Source organism: Mustela lutreola, chromosome 3 (genome assembly GCF_030435805.1).
Source record: "Mustela lutreola isolate mMusLut2 chromosome 3, mMusLut2.pri, whole genome shotgun sequence".
NCBI lineage: Eukaryota > Metazoa > Chordata > Mammalia > Carnivora > Mustelidae > Mustela > Mustela lutreola.
The window spans coordinates 3,142,726-3,162,255 of NC_081292.1; the positions used below are offsets into that span (position 1 = coordinate 3,142,726).

The following is a 19,530-nucleotide window of genomic DNA, read 5'->3' on the forward strand; positions in this document are numbered from 1 at the left end:
GCAGTCTTTGCTCTGTGCCCCGCTGGCCTGGCACCAAGTCACCCTCCAGGGAGCCCCGAGCTGTGTCCAGGAGGGTGGATGTGAGGATAGAGGCGGAGGCGCCTGGAGCGCACCCCGAGTCTCGGAGATGCTTGATAAACGTGGCTTCTCTTGTCGCAGCGGTGGAGACAGCGCGTGGGAGACGGAGGATCGTCTTCACGGGACGCATCGCGTTTGTGCCACGAAACGCTTGACACTGAGTAACAAGGGAAGGTGTTTCTACCAAGCATGTGACACTGAGATATTCTTTTATTTGTCTCTTCATTCATTCATTCATTCAACAGTTGCACAAAAGCAGACATAATCCCTGCCGTGGCGTCTCTTACGTTCTAGTGGGCGAGGCCGTTACTAGCCAGAGAATCACAGAATCAAGAGAAAGTCGGACGTGGTGAGCGCCGTGGAGAAGCGTGAGGCAAACGCACCACGGGGTGGTCCGTGTTTTCACGGAGCTTTTGAGACGGGCTTACGTCGCGTGGCGAAGTCCTGTGACAAGCTCACGGGAGTGTTGGGCCACGGAGCGGAGCCCACGCGGGCAGTGCTCATGGCAGCCATTAGGGAGATGCTTTGGCGGGAGGGAATATACGCTTTACGAGTATTTCTTTAATTCTCCCTTGTGTTTATTCCCGTTTTTGTCATACTGTGGACAGATGGGGCGGGTCAGAGGAGGTGTCTTTGACATGGGGGGAAGTTTATTGAAACAATTTTTATGGGAAAATTTTCTATTTACAGATCACAGAGATGACTTGGGGGACCGTTGCTCAAAGAAATCGTGTTTTAAATGATGACTGGAGGTTGGTTCACCAAAGCCTGTTTAAAAATCCTTTGTGGGTGAAATTCTTAGCGTTTCCAACGAAGATGAAGACCCGTCCTGTTAGTCACTGACTTGAGGGCAGTTGGGTGTGTGGCTCATAACCAGCCCTAGACTCTACGTAGGTGTCATGTATCCTGAGGCATGCGTATCGCTCACTGAAACGAGGTTAAAATATTTTTGGAGTATTACTCATTCAACCACAAAAGTTGACTGAGGCAGTTCAATAGCAATCTTCCTGCCCGCTTGGCTTGCCGCCTCCCCCTGCCGGGGGCAGCTGCCAGGACCGTGCGGTCACCTGGGAGCACCTGCCGTGCTCAGCCCCTTGCCCCCTCATCACCCCCACCCCCCACTGCCCCAGAGTGACCGGCTGCCCCCCTCTTCCCTCATTGCTTCCCAGGGCCACTTTTTTGGGTGTTGCCAAGAATCAGGCTACAACAGCTTGGAATTTCCCAGAGGGTTTTTTTTACCAAGAGAGGAAGAAATGAAAAGATTTACAGGAACTGTGGCCCGCATGAAGGTGACACATTTCTAGAGAACAGCTCTTTGACTCCATGGTTGGCTTCTTTCCCTGCGGGGCTATCCTTCCCGCCGCCCCCGCCGCCCCCTTGCCCTGGGAGCCTGCCTGGGGTTTTGTCTGCTTCTTCTGTCTCTCCTCACCCTCCTTCAGAGTGGGAGGTGCTGCGCACACCTGCCCGAGGGTGAAGGGCAGAAGCGAGCGCCTCCCTTGGCTGTGGACACGCCCCCATGCTGGAGAAAGGGACTCATCAGATGGTCTGTCAGCCTTGGGGTGTTTTCGGAGCCCCCCACCCTCCGGGCTAGCTCCGAGCATTCCCCTGAAGCTCCGGTGTGGGGCCAGCTGCGTCCTGAGCCCAGACGCCGGGTTCCGGTGTGCTGAGCGCGGAGTTCTCCTAGGCCGTGATGATGCACACCTGCTGAGCCCCCGGCCGCCTCTGGGAACCGCTCCCCCCCAGTGTGTCCCCTCCATGTCCCATTTTACTTTCTTCGTGCCCTTGCAAGTGTGGGAGCTCATAGGCCAAGGTGGGCTTCGGAGGTTGGGGTCGGGGGTGAGCGCTGGCCGTTAGAGAGGGTGACCGCGACCCAGACCACGACCCGGCTGGGCTCGTCTCCTCTAGGCCATGCGGCCTGAACCGGATGTGGGAGCGGAACCTCCCTGTCTTGGCATTCGGCCAGACAGAAGCCCGTCTCTCTGAGAGCTCGGGCGCGCTTGGTTTGGGGTTTTGGCTTCTTTTCCTCCCGGTCGGCTGGTGGGTCGCCTGGTCTAACACTGGTTTGCACACAGTGTGGTTCTCTTTTCTCTCCAGCTGACAGGAGCCCATGTCCCTGTCTGCATTCGTAGCGCTTTGTTCTGAGAATGGCTCCATTCAGCTCCCCAGAGAGGCTGCCGCGGTTGTGTTCAGTGGCTTGGGGGGGCCGTAAGCCATAGCTGCCTGTGCAGGCAACAGGTGAAGGCGCTGAGTGGCAGCCTGTCTGTCTGTCTGTCCTGGTTGTAGCAGGAGAGTGCTGGTCGGACGGCTTCTGCTCTCTGGTCTGGGCCCCAGGAGCCTTCAGAACCTGTCCTTTTCTAGCCCATGATGAAAGCAAAGGTACAGGAGACACGGACCTGGGTGGTGGTCCTACCCAGCCACTGCCCAGCCGGGGACCCTGACGAGTCACTCAGCCCCAAAGCTGCTGTTGCCTCTTCCAGGGATGTCCAGAAGCCTGAAGGAGCTGATGCCCGGCCTGGCCCACATTGTGGCATAGGAGGCCTGGACGGCCTTGAGCTATTTTTGTCACTTTCTCTTGTCTTCATAATTTCTGGCTGATGCCCAGTATAGTGAAAACAGAATTCTAGAAGGAAACGGAGGATACATGACATTGAATACCAATGCCTGCTTCGAGGCTCTGGAAGGATGGTGTTCGGTGGCAGACCTTTGACTGTCCTGGTCCCGCTGAGACATGGGTGCTGGTGGGCTGGGCTCCCTTCCTGGAGGAACGCTGTGTTGCTGGCCCTACAGCCAGTACAGCGAGCGGCACGTCAGCCAGTGAATCCAGAGCCTGGACCGGTGGTCACCTGCCAGTCACCGAGGGCCAGACTCTGTGTTAATTTAATGACTCTGTGAGCTACGTGTATCTTGAGGAACATTTAAGTTACCCAAAGGCAAAGAGTCACCGAGGTCCTTTTGTTTTGGAAGATGCTGGGCTGCTAGTAAGATGTGGTGACAGGAGCCCTCGCGGGGGTGGGAAGCCCCAGGCTCCCCTCTCCGTGGGCTTCCTCTCGGGCCCCTCCCCTAGGCGGAGCTCCCAGACCCTCCTGGAGCCAGGCTCACCCCAAGTCCGTGACTCAGAGCAGGTTTCGGGGGAAAGGGTGAGTTACTTTCTCCCCACGGTTTCCAAGGTGACTTCCGGCCCCAAATTCTGCTGTTTATTACGTATCATCAGTGGCCAGGGATGTTGCTCTTGGCCTGATGGTGGAAGCCGGCGCCAGGACATTGGCGTTGGTCCTGGTTGTGAGGCGCAGGGGCAGCGGCGGTGGGAGGAGCCTGGGTGCGGGGCCGAGGCTGCTCCAAGCCAGTGTCTCCTGCCAGAGTGCAGGCCGCACGGGTTACGCAGGGTTTGTACGAATTCTGTTCCATGTGCTTCGGTGTTTAGAAAACAGCAGAAATGAAGAGCTTCTCGGAACAACGATGCTTGTCTGCTGCGGCCTTTCTGTGCTCGTCACCAGGTAAACTTGCCTGGTGACTGCTCACTTCTTCCCCCCGATTTGCTTCTAGGTGAATGGGCAGAGCTGTGGGGTCCTGAGACCATGTACAGGTTTGGTCTTGGGATGGAGACGGGCCTCCCGTTTTGAATACAAGCCCATGCTGTCAGGCCTTAGCAGGATGTCTGATGTCTGATTCCCAGCGCCGAGCCCCTGCCTGGTAGGCAGCCTGTGCGATGAGCCTGGCGAGCCGGTTGCCATGGCAGCTGGTAAATCATGAGCTCACATCACATCGGGGACAGGCGCTGGGGGGGGGCAGCCGCGGAGACAGACGCCTGGTTTGCAGGCCTGCGGGGTGTGATGCTGCCTCTGGGGCCTTCCGTGTCCGAGGACCAGCTAGCCGCCCCCACCCCCCCGTCACCCCACCACGAACCTGGGGGGGCGGTGTCGGTTTGTGACATTATCGGGAACTGAGACGCCGTCTTCTCTGCTTAGAGATGAGGCCACCCCATCCCCTTGGAGCAGGCGGTTCTCACGCATTCGGGGTCATGAAGCCCTTTGTCAGGCTGGTGAAGGTAATGGGTAGAATAAGAATGTTTTTCAAGGCACAGGACGAGACACATAGGATGACGAGGAAAGCTGGTCATGTCGAAGTACAGTTAACAGAATAACAGAACAAACGTTACCACGTTTAGTGAGGGTCCGGCAGCCAGTCTAGTAAATACCATGGTTTTGAAGTAGCAGTGAGTTTAAAGGTTTTTTACTTATTTGAGAGAGAGAGAGTGTGCATGTACCCACGAGCTGGGAGAGGGGTCAGGCACCCAACTGATAGCCCCCCAGTGCCCACAGTAGCAGCGGGTTGGAACCCGTTCGCCGCCATGTGGCCGGGGAGCCTTCTGTTTCCCCATGTCCCAGGTATGTCCTCGTGTGGTTGGTTGTCCTTGCTCATGAGGGAAAGGAGCGATGCATTTCACTTTGAGCTCAGCCCAGGTTCACAGGCCCTCCGAGTTGTCTGCGTGGGTTCCGGGCTGAGACCTCCTGGCTCAGGGGTGCTCCCCTTGACTCTCCCTCTCCAGGGCTGGGGTCCGCAGGTGATGGGCCCTGCGTCTCACTCTCAGGGCCCTGGCTCCAGGGCACTCGGCCTGGTCGGGCCTGGTCTGAGGGACACCTGGTGGCGGGACTTGAACTTGAGGAGGCCAGACGAGCTGCCCTGATGAAGGCTGTGGTAGAGAGGCCAGGCAGGGCAGAAGAGCAGGTGCCTGCCGCCTCCTGGCAGCTCCTGGGGTGGAGATGGGCCTTGGGCCTCACTTGTTTCTCAAGGAAGCCAGGACAGCAAAAAGAGAAAAACCACAGAACGCCAGTGTAGACGTCTGGGGTGTGGGAAGCTGAGCAGTGGGGGGTCTGGTCTCCTGTATATGTCTCCTGGGTCCTTTCGGTGGGCACGTGGATGGCTCCTGGCTGGGTTCTGAGGCCAACAGACATGTGTCCTGGAAGGACACCCATCATGTGGTCACCTGGACCCCGGGAAGTGACTGAAACGAGCATAGTGGTTGAGGGGGCCCAGGGCACCCCAAAGGCCTGATGGGCTGTGTGGAGGAGCAGGAGACACAGCTCCCAGGCTGAGCCGTGAAGCGGTGGTGTGCCCATGGCCTAGAGGCCTCTGACGTGTGGGTCGTGGTAGCAGGAGGGCAGAGATGGAGGCCGGTGGGGGGGCGGGCTGGGCAGGGCTCGGCAGCCGCCCTGGGGAAGATGCTCGTCCTGCAGATTCCGAGGCCCGGCATCTGGGCTCAGGACCCCGTTCCTGTCTGTGCACTGCGGCCTCTCACTCAGACCCTGTGTTCCTGGGGGTGCGTCCGTGCCTGGCCTGGGGTCAGATTCAGGGCATTAATTGGTCAGCAAGTCCTTCGTTGTAGAGACCAGAAACCTGGAGCCCGAGCCAGCGAGGGCCGCGCGTCGATCGGACAGTCTGATCTCCGTGTGTGGGTGCAAGGGTGGCAGTGGCCATAGGTGGCACGGGAGCCCCCGGCGGGTGCTGCGGAAGGCAGGGTCCCCCTCGTGTGCTGAGCCCTCCAGTGGGCCCCCTGCTTCCGCTCCAAGGACACAGGTAGAGATGTTCCTTCGTGGGTCTTCAGCGCAGCGCTTACTGTTTACAGGGAATGTTTGGAAACCACTGAGATGCATCGGCAGGAGACGGCTCCGTGCGCAGGGCCCTCAGCAAAGATTCGTTGTGGAGAATTGCGTAATATGACGTTAGATGAAAGCCGTCAGGGAGAAGTCTGCATGGTTGTGTCAGCGCAGGTGCACACATTGTGTGTCGTGCGTGTGTGCAGAGACTGACTTTGAACAGAGATTACCTCTGGTGGCGTCACAGGCAACTTTTCTGTTCTCTGTATTTTTTTGTATCTTCTGTAGTAAGTGTTTGTTTTGACGTCAGAGAAGACCGCACTGTATGAAAGCGGCCACCTGGTCCCTGTCCGTCATCACAGGTGGGGAAGCGAGACCACGTGTTCGGTAGGCAGTCGCCCACGGAGGCCACTGTGGAAAGTGCTCTGTGACCTGTAGTTAAGTGAAGAAGACAGGTGACCCGGACCCGCAGGCTCTCAGTTATCTGCTACGTGGGAGAGCCTCTACAAGTCTTCACTCTCTGGTCACCCCACTTCTTGTCCTGCGTGTGCACCCCTTACTTAGGGAGGGCTGGGACAGAAGCCCCGCTCTGGCAGGGGGCCGCCAGGAGGTGGTGCGTGGGGCAGGTGTCACACAGCCTGCTCTGGGACCCTCCCATGAAAATAGGCGGGTGACAGTCCCCGCCCTGAGACCTGGATTTCTTGGGGAGGAGAGCCCCGTCCCGCAGAAGCCTTACATAGGACACAGCGACAGGCTCGCTTTCCACGGCGCCTGTAAAAAAAAAAAACAGAAAAAAAAAGAAAGAAAGAAAAAAACCAGCAAAACTTCCCAGTTGCCGTGACCCAGTTGCTCATATAGGAAGTTGATTACTCATTCACTATGTCTCCCTTTCACTGATGGAGACGTGGCTCTAAAAATGGAATTTCTGAGCACGTGTGCCGAGTTCCCAGCAGCAGTTCCGCAAACACTCGTCGCCTGCGTTACCAGTGCCGGCTTACATGCTGGGGCTCCCCGGCCCTTGTAACGCGCTTCGGTCAGTGGTGCAACTCGCGGGTGCGTCAGTGGTGGGCCAGGGATTGTGCTGGCCTCGGACCCGCCATTTCCCCCCTGCCGAGGTCCCTTCCTGTGGTGACCGTCCAGGGCTCCTGGATGAGGAAGGAGGGGTCGCCTTCCTATTCCCCAGGGTTTCGCCCCCCAGGGCAGCAGTCCGATGGCACAGACACAGTGGAAACACATTCCCAGCAGAACCGTGTGCCCCATGGCCAGGTGGGAGAGGGGTGCACCTGCTGGGGCCGTGGCGGGGGGAGATGCGGGCCTGGGCATCCGGCGGAGCTTTGAGCAGAGGGAAGCAGCGTGTCTCGCGGAGGGTGGAGAAGCTGGGAGCACCTGGAGGAGGGGAGGGTGCTGGGACCAGCACGGGTGGCCGGCGTCGGCACAGCTGGAGAGGACCTGGGGTCTTACCGCAGGGTCGGGTTTTGGGGTGAAGTCCCCACTGAGCCGCTCAGGGACATCTTCTCTGGTGAAGCCCCCCCAGATCCTCCTCTTGGGCTGTCCTGTATTCAGCAGATGTTGATGGTCCCCTCGGCAGGGGAGGCTGAGCTGAGGACCGTCCCCCATCTCCGTAGCACGTGCTCACCAAGCTTGGGGCCGTGGGCTTGGGGCGTGGAGCCCCCCCCCCCACTTGTCCATGGCTCCCCGGCATCTCTGCTTCTCTGTTCCTCCTGCGGCGCAGGTGAGTGGAGATGGGCCACGGGAAGGGCGCGCGTGGCGAGTTGCTCTCTAGGTGACACTGGAATTAATTTTCGGAGTCATCTGTGTTGACCGTGAAGAAGGTGTGTGTGCTGGTCGGCATTGGGTTTTCATCTCAGAACATCATCTTCCCCTGGGCCAAGAGCCGACCCCCACAAAAGCAACCGCCCAGGCTCTCTCACACGGCTTGGCCTGGGGGAGGTCCCCTCCGGGTCCCAGTCCTGCTTGTCTTAGCATTTTACGACTCCCCATGAGGCATGAGTCCTGGATCTCCCCGAGGGCAAGGCTGGGCCGGACTCTGTAGCCTCATGTTAGGAGCGTTTCCTTCCCGGGGGCCTGAAGCTGTGGGGACCGCCCCCTGCTCTGCTTGGGGCACCGTCAGGGCTTGGTTTGTGGTCCTGTACTCTGCACACCGGCCCAGAGCTCTCAGGATTTTCGGGTTAAAAGCTAGAAGCAAGGAAGAAATGGCTTGTGAAGTCACGTATTCCGTGAACGTATCGCCGCTGTGTTTTCCCGCCGCTTTCATTGACCCGGGTCAGTGACACGGGCCGCGGCAGGTTCCCTAGTTTCCCGCGGCGGTTCTCCAGAAGCGGTAGGTATCACGGAGACGGGAGAAACGGGCTCAGCCAGAGAAATGGGCTGCAGGCATGTCTGTGCCAGTGGTTAGATTTTAGGACAGTAAACTCATCCCCCTCTAGCTGGGGACAGATGGCCGCTGAGGGGCGGAAGGAAGCCTTGCTTCAGAAACGGGCACCCCGGCTCGCTGCTCCTCTCTGAGCCTTGGACAGCTTCCCTTTTCAGAAGCAACATCTTGGCTCCGTAGCTGTGATGCACAGTCAAGAAACATGTGAAAAGCACCGTGTAAACTGGAAAGCACTTATTTGGTGTGGCTGGTGCTCTGGTTCCTGAAAGGGGAAGGGTCTCTGTGGCTGGGCACTTCCTGGGGCACAGTTGTCAACTCGTGTGCGGTTCCGCTGTGCTTCTGTATTCGCAAGATGCATCTTGTAGATTAGGCTTCTGCCTAGGAGCAGGGAGGGCGTGCGGGCAGACGGTGCGGTCCGCGCCTGGGCAGGCGCAGGGTCTGTAGTGCCGAGGATCACGCGTAGCCTGTGCCTACGGGGAGCAGACCCGCCCGGTGCCCAGTCCTCTGCTGGCGCGCGTCCCCACGCTGCTCCGGGAGGGGCCCCGGGAGCTGCCTGCACTGTTCATGTTTGTATCCTCCGTCCCGGACGTTGCACGAGTAAGGAGTAAGGGGCACACAAGTGTGCTTGTTGAAGGGCTGGTGTGTGGTGTGCGAGTCTGTCAACACGGCATCTACGGTCAGTGAGGTCAGAGTTGCTCCGTGAGACGGACCTGGAGGGTTCCAGGTGGTACAACTCAGTGAGAATAACAACCTTTGAAGCATGTTTGTTTTCTCGTAGAAAGAAAACAAAACAAAAAGAGTAACTGAAGGGCTCTGAGTTTTTCTAGGTCAGTAATGCAGTAAAAACAGCTTAAATTATTCTTAGTAGCGTACTTTCGTTTCCGGTAAATATCAGCAGGGATTGAAGTATGTGGGATTTTTTTCTGTCTTTCTCTCTCTCTTTTTTTTATTTTTTAACGAGGAGGATTTTTAAAAAAAGACAAGCAAAAATTAAGAGTATTCTGTTATTGGAAAAATATTTAGTTGATTTCTTTTCCTAAGCCACAGTGTGAACTTTACTAGAATTAGTGAAAATTTGCGTGGGGTGAAGTTTCTGTCTACTGTCTGTGGGGGAGGAGTACATCCCTTGCTTAAGTGAACGACTCACCCGGGAATGCAGGGCCCCCAGCGTGGGGTTCTTGGCCCCCGTATGCATCGTAACCCTTGGGTCTCGTCTCCTGAGAATTCACATGGTCCCGTTTTCCCGGTCTCTGTCACATGCAAAGACAGGGCAGCGATGTACAGACACACACATGAGCCGTGAGCCACTGCGGTGCGTTTGAAGTCAACAGGTGGCTTGACGTTGAGGCCCCCCTTTGTGGAAATGTGCTGTTGGTCTGCGGGGAAGGGCGTGCGTTGTGGTTCCAGGGACTGGAGAGATGGCACGGACAGTCGCCCGAGCACAGCTGTCTGAAGCCCCTGGAGGAGGGGTGGGGGTAGGAAGTGGTGCCCCGGGCAAGCCGTGGCAGGGGGCCCTCGTGAGCCCCACTGTGGGGGGCGGCGTGTGACAGCGGGTCCGTGGGAGCTGGGAAGGGCGGGCTGCACGGTGGCGGCGGCGCACGAGCTCCGGGAAAGCCGCTGCTCCCTGGGTAACCCGCGTTCTCTTGGCCCTTCCAGTGCTTGCGCCTCCCGCGCCGCCGCCGCCCATCCAAGGATATGCCTTCAAGCCTCCGCCTAGACCCGACTTCGGGACCTCCGGGAGAACCATCAAGTTACAGGCCAACTTCTTTGAAATGGACATTCCAAAAATTGACATCTATCATTACGAATTGGACATCAAGCCGGAGAAATGCCCCAGGAGAGTGAACAGGTATCTGTCGCTTCACCCTCTACCGGTTGTGACGGACGCGTGGCTCCCCTGCGCACGCAGCAGGCCCTTCCCCGGAGCTTTCTGTGCGGTTCCTTTTCCAAAAATGTCATGTAGTTCATCGCGTCTTGATGCAGTTTGAGGGTGTAGGTTCGTGTTTGGACACGGTCCTGTGCCCGCCCATAGGCCGAGAGCGTCTCCTCGTGCCCTCTTCCTCAGTTGCAGCCCCGAGGCCGCTGCTCTGACCTGTGTCACCGCTGGTTTGTTCCCTGCTGCGGGGGAGGGGCCGGGGCACAGAGGACTCAGCCTGTGGGGCGTCTCCGCGACCTGCTCCTTGCACTGGGCGTGAGTCGTTGAGACGGACTCCTATTGCTGTGTGGATCAATAGCTTCTAGTTGTCACTGCCGAGGACTGTCCCATGATACGAGGATTTCATAGTTTCTTCATCCTCTTGTTGGATGCTTGGGCTGTCTGGGTTTGGCCATCATGAACAAAGCTGTTGAAGTCTTTTGTGGGCACGCACGTTTTCGTTTCTCTTGGATGCAGGAGTGAAGTTGCCGGGTCTCAGGGGAGGCGCAGGCTTAGCAGTGTGAGACACCGCGAAGGGGCTGTCCGGAGGGGCGGCTGGGCCTCGCTCTCCCACCGTCCGGGCGAGGTTCTGGTTGTCCCGTGTCTTCAGTGTGTGGGACGGTCAGTCTTGGGGAGTTTTGAGGTTTCAGTGGTGTCTCTTGGTTTCTCTTTGTGGTTTCAATTTCCACGTCCTGAGAGTGAGTCGAGCACTTTCCCTGTGCTCGTAGCTGTGATTCTGCTACATTTGCACGTCACGTAGTATATCTTTTTCTTTTCTTTCTTTCTTTTTTTTTTAAAAGATTTTATTTATTTATTTGGCAGAGATCACAAGTAGGCAGAGAGGCAGGCAGAGAGAGGGGGGGAAGCAGGCTCCCTGCTGAGCAGAGAGCCCGACGTGGGGCTCGATCCCAGGACCCTGAGATCATGACCTGAGCCGAAGGCAGAGGCTTAACCCACTGAGCCACCCAGGCGCCCCCACATAGTATTTTCTAATAAAGTGTCTGTTAAAGCCCCTTCCTGCCTTGCATCTTTGTTACTGGTCTGTCGGAGTCGGTCATGTACGTGAGGTACAGGTCATTGTGAGGTACAGGTCGGTGTCAGGTACAGGTCAGTGTTGGTTTTCTGCCTGGTTTGAGCTTGCCATGGCACTAAGTGGTGTCTCTTAATGAGCAGATTTTTATAATTTTGTTGACATCCAAGCTATAAAATGTTGAAAATTGTTATGATATTGTATGTTCTCTCCAGGAAATCTTTGTCTGTCTGAAGGGAGCAAGGTATTCTTTTTTAAGCAGATTACATTTTGGGTATATATATATACACACACACATATGTGATTTTATTTATTATACATATGACTTATATATATGTGTGTGTGTGTATGATTTTATTTGGGAGAGCGCACAAGTGTGCGAGAGTGTGAGAGTGTGCGCTCAGGCAGGGGGAGGAGCAGAGACAGAATTTCAAGCTGACTCAGGTTTGAGCTCAGGGCCTGACTTGGAGCTCCAGCTCACGACCTGTGAGATCATGGCCTGAGCCGAAACCAAGAGTTGGTGGCTCAACCTCCCGAGCCCCCATGTGCCCCGGGCCGGTGTGTCTGTTCAGGCCTGTGGCCCATCTTGGACGAATGCTCGTGTGCTGGGAAGTTAGAGTCTGTTGAGAAGACTTCTCTTTCCCCATCTACTTACCTGGGTGCCTTTGGGGGCGGGGTGACTCCACTGATTTTCCCTGCTACCAGGAAGGCCCCCGGAATACTTTCTTGCGGTGGCTTTGAAAGCACAGATCAGTTGGGGAAAGCGGACGCCATTGAATCTTCTGGTCCAAACACAGGGCTGCCGTCCCCATGGACGGGGTCTACCTGAATTTCTGGTGGGACTTAGTCCTCCTGTTCCACACAGACGCCTTTCCGTTTATGCTCTCTTAAGTTCCTTGTGTTCTTTGATGTTCATATAAGTCGTATTTTAAAATTTCATCGTCCAGGAAGGAAGTTTTTCAGAAGGAGCGACTGCTAACGAGCGTGGGGTTTCTTTTCAGAGTGATGACAAGTTTTCTAAACTTGGGCTGTGGTTCTCTAAGGGGGACAACCCCGTGAATATACCAAAACCATTTGGTTGTGTACTTTAAAGACGTTAAAGAGTTTTTCATTATTTTTTTTAACAAAGGTCGTTTTCTTTCTTTCCAATTTCTAAAGCAAGTTACTTACTTATTTATTTTTTTTACTTCATTACAGCGTCTAAGAAACCCGGCGTAAAGAGCATTGGATAGATGCGGTAGAAACAGACTTCCTTGCCTTGTTTCCACTCCTGGGGGGAATCATCCTGCCTGCACCCACAAAATGTTCTGGTGCTTGTAGGATTGTCTCGGAGCCCCTTTAATAGGCGGAGGGAATTCTCTCCCTGGTTTGCTGAGAAATGTCCCATCATTAGGTTTTGAGTTCTACCAAATGCTTTTTCTGCATCTGTTGCTGTGATCAGGTAGTCTTTCTTTTTCCCCCACCTCCTGTTTTATTTTTAAAGATTTATTTATTTGGGGGCGTGGAGGAAAGAGGGAGAGAGGGTCTCGGGCAGACTCCATGCCGAGCACAGAGCCTGACGTGGGGCTCGATCCCACGACCCTGAGATCCCGACCTGAGTCCAAACCAAGAGTCGGACGCTCAACCCACTGAGCCCACCCAGGGGCCCCTTCCCACCTGCTATTAGGGAGGTGTATTACACTGATTGTTTTTTTTACACTGATTTTTTTGTGTGTTAAATTAGCATGAATTTGACCCACATCTTTAGTCACAATTAGTTATTTTTATATATTGCCAGACTTAATTTGTTAGCATTTCTTGGTCAATTTTTGTGTCTCTACTTCCGAGAAACATTGACCTGTATTTCTCTTCTTGGGTTTTGATAGCAGGGGCTTGAGGCATTGTCCCGCAGGCTGGGAGGTGCTCCGTCCTCCTCGGGATTCTGCAAGAGGAACGTGAAAGGTGGGCGTCATTTCTTTCTTGAATGTGTGACTGAATTTTTCACTGAAATGACTCAGACTTGACTTTTCTTCCTACTGTTTCATTTCTTTATCAGATACTGAGCTGTTCAGAATTTCCTGTCTCTTTTTGTGTCAGTCAGTTCGGTGGTTTGTGTCTCTCAAGGAATCCCGTTCCTGCGTGGTGTTGAGTTGACTGGCGGAAATGGTTCCTAATGTCCCTTTCACGTGGGTGGGACCCGCCGAGCAAACCCTGTTTCTGTCTCTTTCCTTCATCGGCTTTGCCACGGGGCTGTCGGTCACAGCCTTCTTTGCATAGAAACGGCTTTTTACTTTGCTGATTTTTCTCGTTTGTGGATGCCCCCATCTGTTTTCTTTTCTCTGATCTTTATTACCCTATTCGTTTTGAGGTTAGATCATCAAATTTCAACCTTCTTTCTTTTCCAGTCCATTTGTTTAGGCTGTAGGTTTCCCTCTGTGCCTGGTTTTAGCTACAGCCCACAAGTTTTGATACATTTTAATTTTCATTGAAAGTATTCTCTCATTTTCCCTGTGAATTTTCTTTAATCCATGTTTTTTTGTTTTTAGAAATGTGTTCAAATTTGGGGGCACCTGGGTGGCTCAGTGGGTTAAAGCCTCTGCCTTCGGCTCAGGTCATGATCTCAGGGTCCTGGGATCGAGCCCCGCATCGGGCTGTCTGCTCAGCGGGGAGCCTGCTCCCCCACCCCCGCCTCTGTTGTTCTGTCTACTTGTGGTCTCTGTCAAATAAATAAGTAAAATATTTAAATAAATAAATAAATAAATAAATAAAATAAGCCTTTTCTGCCTGGCTATCAGTATAGTCACAGCCATCCCTAGCTTACTGTTCAGCTGGCGTGTAGCCTGTATGGACTTCCCCTGTCAACCTGTGTGTGTGTTTCAAGTACGTCCATTGTAGACAGCACAGGGACTTACTCTATTTCCGGATCTTAATGGGCGTGTTCGATTTGCGTAAATACAATGTAACTGTAAATTCAGTTACCTGCGGTCGAGGGCCACCGTCCCACTGTTTTTTATTCTTTATTCTTGTTTCTCTTTGCCCTTCTCCCTTTGGGCTCATCAGACCTTCTCTGTTCCATCGATTCCCTTGGCTAGTTTGTGCCTTTACCTCTTTTTGCTTTTTTACGTGATCACTTTCTGCATTTCAGTCCGCACCTTGGAGTCACCAGTCGACTTGGTGTTAAGACTGTAACTTTGTATAAAATGTAGGAATTTCATAGTAGTGTAATTCCTTTGACCTGTCTGTCGTTTTGCTGTTGTCGTCATTTATTTTACTTCTGTATACATTATAAATTCCACGGTAGGATGCTGTTATTTTAAGGAAATTAAGAAAACGGTCTGTTTACCCGTATATGAACCGCACCCAGTTCTCCGCTGTTGAGTGTTTTCACCTGGCATCACTTCCTTTCAGCCTAAAGAACATCTATTAGCCTTTCTTGTGCAGGTGTGCCCATGAGGGGATGAATTCTTCTAGCACTTTTTGGAAATCTACAAATGTGTTCATTTCCTTCTTATTTTGCAATATATTTTTGCTGGATATAGAATTCTAAATTTACATTTTCCCCCCAACTCTTTAAAGTTGTCATTATATTACCTTTTTTTTTTTTTTTTTAAGATTTTATTTGTTTATTTGACAGACAGAGATCACAAGTAGGCAAAGAGGCAGGCGGAGAGAGAGACGGGGAAGCCAGCTCCCTGCTGAGCAGGGAGCCCAATGCGGGGCTCGATCCCAGGACCCTGGAATCATGACCTGAGCCAAGGCAGAGGCTTAACCCACTGAGCCACCCAGGCGCCCTCATTATATTACCTTTTAATCATCATTTCTTCTGGTGAATTTTCAGTTTATTTTACTTCACCTATATGTAATTTGTCATTTTTCTTGTGAATATTTTCTGTTTTAATTTTGCTTTTCAGCAGTTTGATTCTGATGTGCACAAGTGTGATTTTCTTTGTATTTTTCCTTCTTGGGGTTCATTAGAGTTTTTCTGGATTTGTGTGCTAATTATCTTTCATGAAATTTGGGTGAAATGTTGGCTATCATTTCTTAAAATATTTTTTCTGCCCCATTTTCTCCTCTATGGGATTGCAGTTACGTGTATCTTAGGCCATTTTTATATTGTCATTGAAACTATGATTTTTAAAAACGTCTTTTTCCTCTCTGTTTTCAGTTTGGATAATCCTTATTGATCTGTCTTCAAGATCTCTTGACCCTCTCTGCTTTTTGTTGTTGTATCTAGTCTTGTATGGTAATCATCTAATACTTGGCATTTAGATGCTGTACTTCTGAGTTCTAGGTTTTGCATTTGGTTCCTTTTCATAGTTTACGTTCTCTGCTGAGACTCCCCGTCTGTTCACTCGTTGTCCCCATCTTCTTCTTAATGACCTCGAGTGTCCTTACAGTAGTAGCGCATGGATCACAGCCGTCCTTGTTCGCTCTTTACAACATGTGGCTCTTTTCGGGATCTGTTTCTATCGACAGGTTTTTCCTTTGATTCCTAACATCACCCTTTTTGCTTATTTACACACACAGTAAATTTTTGCCATTCCTGAACCTTATATACGTAACATTGAGGGAGTCTGGCTGCTGCTTCTCTGGTACCTTGTTCCACATATTCCTGCCTTTTTTGCAGATCCAGACTCTGCCCCCATCTCTCCAGTGCAGTGAGACTGCGGCTCTCCGCTGCTCCTTTCCCCCGTGCTGTAGTTTGGAAACTGCTCCCAGGCCGAGCGGATATGTGGCTTACCTCATGAGTTCTCCATGCCTCATTAGTCAGTCTTCGAGCCGCCTGTTTCTGGGCCAGAAGTAGCTGTCCTCTATTTTCTGTAGTTTCGTAGTGAGGGTAGAAGGATAAGTCTAGGACTAATTACTTTGTCATGGTCAGAGACAGAATTCTCAGTTGTAGTTTGCAAACTCAGATTGGTTGCCCAGTTTGTGCTGGTGCTGTATGAAGTGCTCTTTGCTGCCGTATTTTTTTCCTGATTACAGTCTTTTTAAGAGAAAGAATGGGGGATTCATTTCCCTTATCTATAAAGCTAAACAGTGTGGGTATTTACCCCAAAGATACAGATGTAGTGAAACAAGGGGGCACGTGCACCCCAGTGTTCATAGCAGCAATGGCCATGGTTGCCAAACAGTGGAAGGAATGGAGATGCCCTCAACAGATGAATGGATAGAGAAGATGTGGTCCATATACACAGTGGGGCGTTACTCAGCTATCAGAAAGGATGAATGCCTACCATTTACATCGACGGGTATGGAACTGAAAGGTATTATGCTAAATGAAATGTCAGACAGAAAGACAATTATCATAGCAGAAAGGAATCAGAGAGGGAGACCAAACCATGAGAGACTCTTGACTCTGGGAAACAAACTGAGGGTTGCTGGAGGGGAGGTGGCTGCGGGATGGGGCCACTGGGTGATGGGCGTGAAAGAAGGCACGTGATTGGTGAGCACTGGGTGTTCTATGCAACTGATGAATCATTGAACACTGTGTCTGAAATTAATGATGTACTATTTGTTGGCTAATTGGATTTAAATTTAAAAAAAAAAAAAAAGCAAAACTACTATCTTAATGAAAAGAAAAATAAAAAAAATAAACACTTGGATTTGCCCAGTGTGACCAATATGCATTGGTCCAGGCTCCTTATTTTTAAATTTTTTAGGTAGGCTCCATGCCCAGTGTAGGGCTTGAACTCATAATCCTGACTTTTAGAGCGAGTTGTGTGCACTACCAGCTGAGCCCGTCCAGGGTCCCAGGCCAGGTTCTTCAGAAGGTGATTTAGTGGGAGTATTAAAATAAAGAGGGCGCTTGCCTTTTGATCTGCCAGGTCTACTGCTGAGTGTCTGTACCAAAGAGACAGCACGTGACAAAGACATGAGAACCTTGAAAATACCCACTTAGGAAAAACACGTGTCTCTGGAGAAAAACGTTGGGGACAGCTGGTTTCAGCAGCTTCTTCAGTGACGGTCTTCCAGCTGGAAGCGCTGTGAGACTGTCCACCTGTGGCCGTGGCCGATGCCGAGCTTCCCTGAGCCAGACACTTGTGTGGGCCTGTGATTGAGATGTACTCTGAGAGGTGGGGGAAGGCACGGAGAAGCCACACATCTTCTGGGCTTTTTATTGGTGTGAGCAGTTGGGCTCCTTTCAAACAAGATTGGGGGGTATTGGTTTATTTTATTTTATTTTTTTTCATGAAGGAGACATGACTCAGACTTTGTCATCGGCAACAGAAAAAGGCTTTTGGGGATTAAAATTTGATATCTTTACCTGAGTGTACTGCCATATCCTTGTAGTTCCATCAACAAGTTTCTAGAGTGACCCAGTTATCCACAGTGAGATCTGCTCATCATGAATGGGTCTGTATTGTGGCACTGCCTCTGAGGGCCTAGGCTGTCAGTGGTGTTTTGCCTCAGTGGTGCCTCTCTACTTCACAGTCCTCCTACTTGTGGTCCATATATTCTTCTTTTTTTTAAAATTAAATTTATTTATTTTCAGCATAACAGTATTCATTATTTTTTCACCACACCCAGTGCTCCATGCAATCCGTGCCCTCTCTAATACCCACCACCTGGTACCACAACCTCCCACCTCCGCCCCTTCAAACCCCTCAGATTGTTTTTCAGAGTCCATAGTCTCTCATGGTTCACCTCCCCTTCCAATTTCCCCCAACTCCCTTCTCCTCTCTAACACCCCATGTCCTCCATGCTATTTGTTATGCTCCACAAATAAGTGAAACCATATGATAATTGACTCTCTCTGCTTGACTTATTTCACTCAGCATCATCTCTTCCAGTCCCGTCCATGTTGCTACAAAAGTTGGGTATTCGTCCTTTCTGATGGAGGCATCATACTCCATAGTGTATATGGACCACAGCTTCCTTATCCATTCGCCCGTTGAAGGGCATCTTGGTTCTTTCCACAGTTTGGTGACCGTGGCCATTGCTGCTATAAACATTGGGGTACAGATGGCCCTTCTTTTCACTCCATCTGTCTCTTTGGGGTAAATACCCAGGAGTGCAATTGCAGGGTCACAGTCATCCATGCTAGAAGAAAGTACTCAATTGCCTCCTGGGAAAAGCAGAAATAATATGACTTCCTTGCTTGCAACAAAATTGAAGAAAACCTTTGAGACAACAGGTATATTAAAAATAGCTTTAAAAAGTGATAGAGATGAAGAAATACAGAGGTGTCTGCAGAATAGAGTTCAGAATGACTAAGTTGATAATCTGTGTGTTTCCAAAGAGGTTCGGCAGGTAGAGCAGAGAGAAGTAGAAGCGGAGGCTCTCATGTCAGGGCAGCATGAGAGTCTCACAAGAACCAGCTTGATGATGGCACTGTAATACTCATGCCTCATGTTGCCATTGTAATCAGGATATCTTGACAAAAATCTAAAATGTAAACCTTGTGCCATGTGGAGATAATAAAATGTACCAAACTTGTCATACCACCAAATGTAACCCTAATTATAAATATAACTTGTATTAGAATAACAACTTTTTTAAATAATTTTTTTAAAGATTTTATTTATTTATTTGACAGAGAGAGATCACAAGTAGGCAGAGAGGCAGGCAGAGAGAGAGAGAGGGGGAAGCAGGCTCCCTGCTGAGCAGAGAGCCTGATGCGGGACTCGATCCCAGGACCCTGAGATCATGACCTGAGCCGAAGGCAGCGGCTTAACCCACTGAGCCACCCAGGTGCCCAACTTTTTTTAATAATTAAAAAAAATAATAAAGTGACCCAGTGTTTGGAAATTCCCTCAAGTCAAACAGTAAGTAATAAAGATGGGGTTGGAGCTGCATTTCTGTGGCCGCGGCCAGCCCGTTTACTAGCATGCCTGCTTCTCCCCTGGGTTTTGAGCCAGGCTGGGAACTGCGGCCTAGTGAGATGTGTGAGCGTTCAGGAGTCTTTATTTCACTGCGGCTCGTGATGGACTCTGGCTAAGGTCCAATCTCAAAATTGTTATCCATCAAAATAGCATAGAAAGATGTTGGAAGTAAAGTTTTCCTGTTACCAAAACACACCTGCTGGCACTCTGGGTTAACCCTCCCTCTCCCAACTCTGCCGGCAGTCTGACCAGCCACATTTATGAAACCCCCACTCGTGAGGTGGGTACTGTGCCAGCGGGGGTGCAGCATGGGCAAGAGAGACACAGTCCGTGCCCTTCGTGGGGAAGAGAGTCCCACCAGCATCTGGTCCTCGGAGGCCGAGCTGCTGCTGGAGGGAGCCTCTGCGTGGATCAGGAAGACAGAGAAAGCACAGAGCTCGCTGTGCTCCGTCCCCTGCGAATGACAGGCAAGACAGTCCTTAACATCCGTCTCCTTACCTGTTTCTCCTTCCACGCTACAGCCTCTGTTACAGCAAGGACAGTGTCTTAACTCTGAGTTCCCAAAACCTTGTGCAGTGCACATGGTAGATGGTAGTAAGTTCAACCCTAAAGCTTTGGTGCAAAGCTGAGCAAAAACTGCCGTCCATGTCCTATGTGACACGTCACTGTGGGTTCTTGCTAGTGGGCCCTCCTTCTCGGGCCACACCCTCCGTCACCGT

The 19,530-nt window shown here is 51.8% G+C and overlaps 1 protein-coding gene across 3 annotated transcripts in view; it reads left to right on the top strand.

Moving 5' to 3' along the window:
- AGO2 (argonaute RISC catalytic component 2) overlaps positions 1-19,530 on the top strand; it is a 93,865-nt gene that overhangs the window by 36,314 nt on the left and 38,021 nt on the right. For all 3 annotated transcript variants that reach the window (XM_059165545.1, XM_059165544.1, XM_059165546.1), the window contains exon 2: positions 9,721-9,913. In XM_059165545.1, coding sequence (XP_059021528.1) covers positions 9,721-9,913 — 193 coding nt within the window. The remainder of the gene's footprint in view (positions 1-9,720; positions 9,914-19,530) is intronic.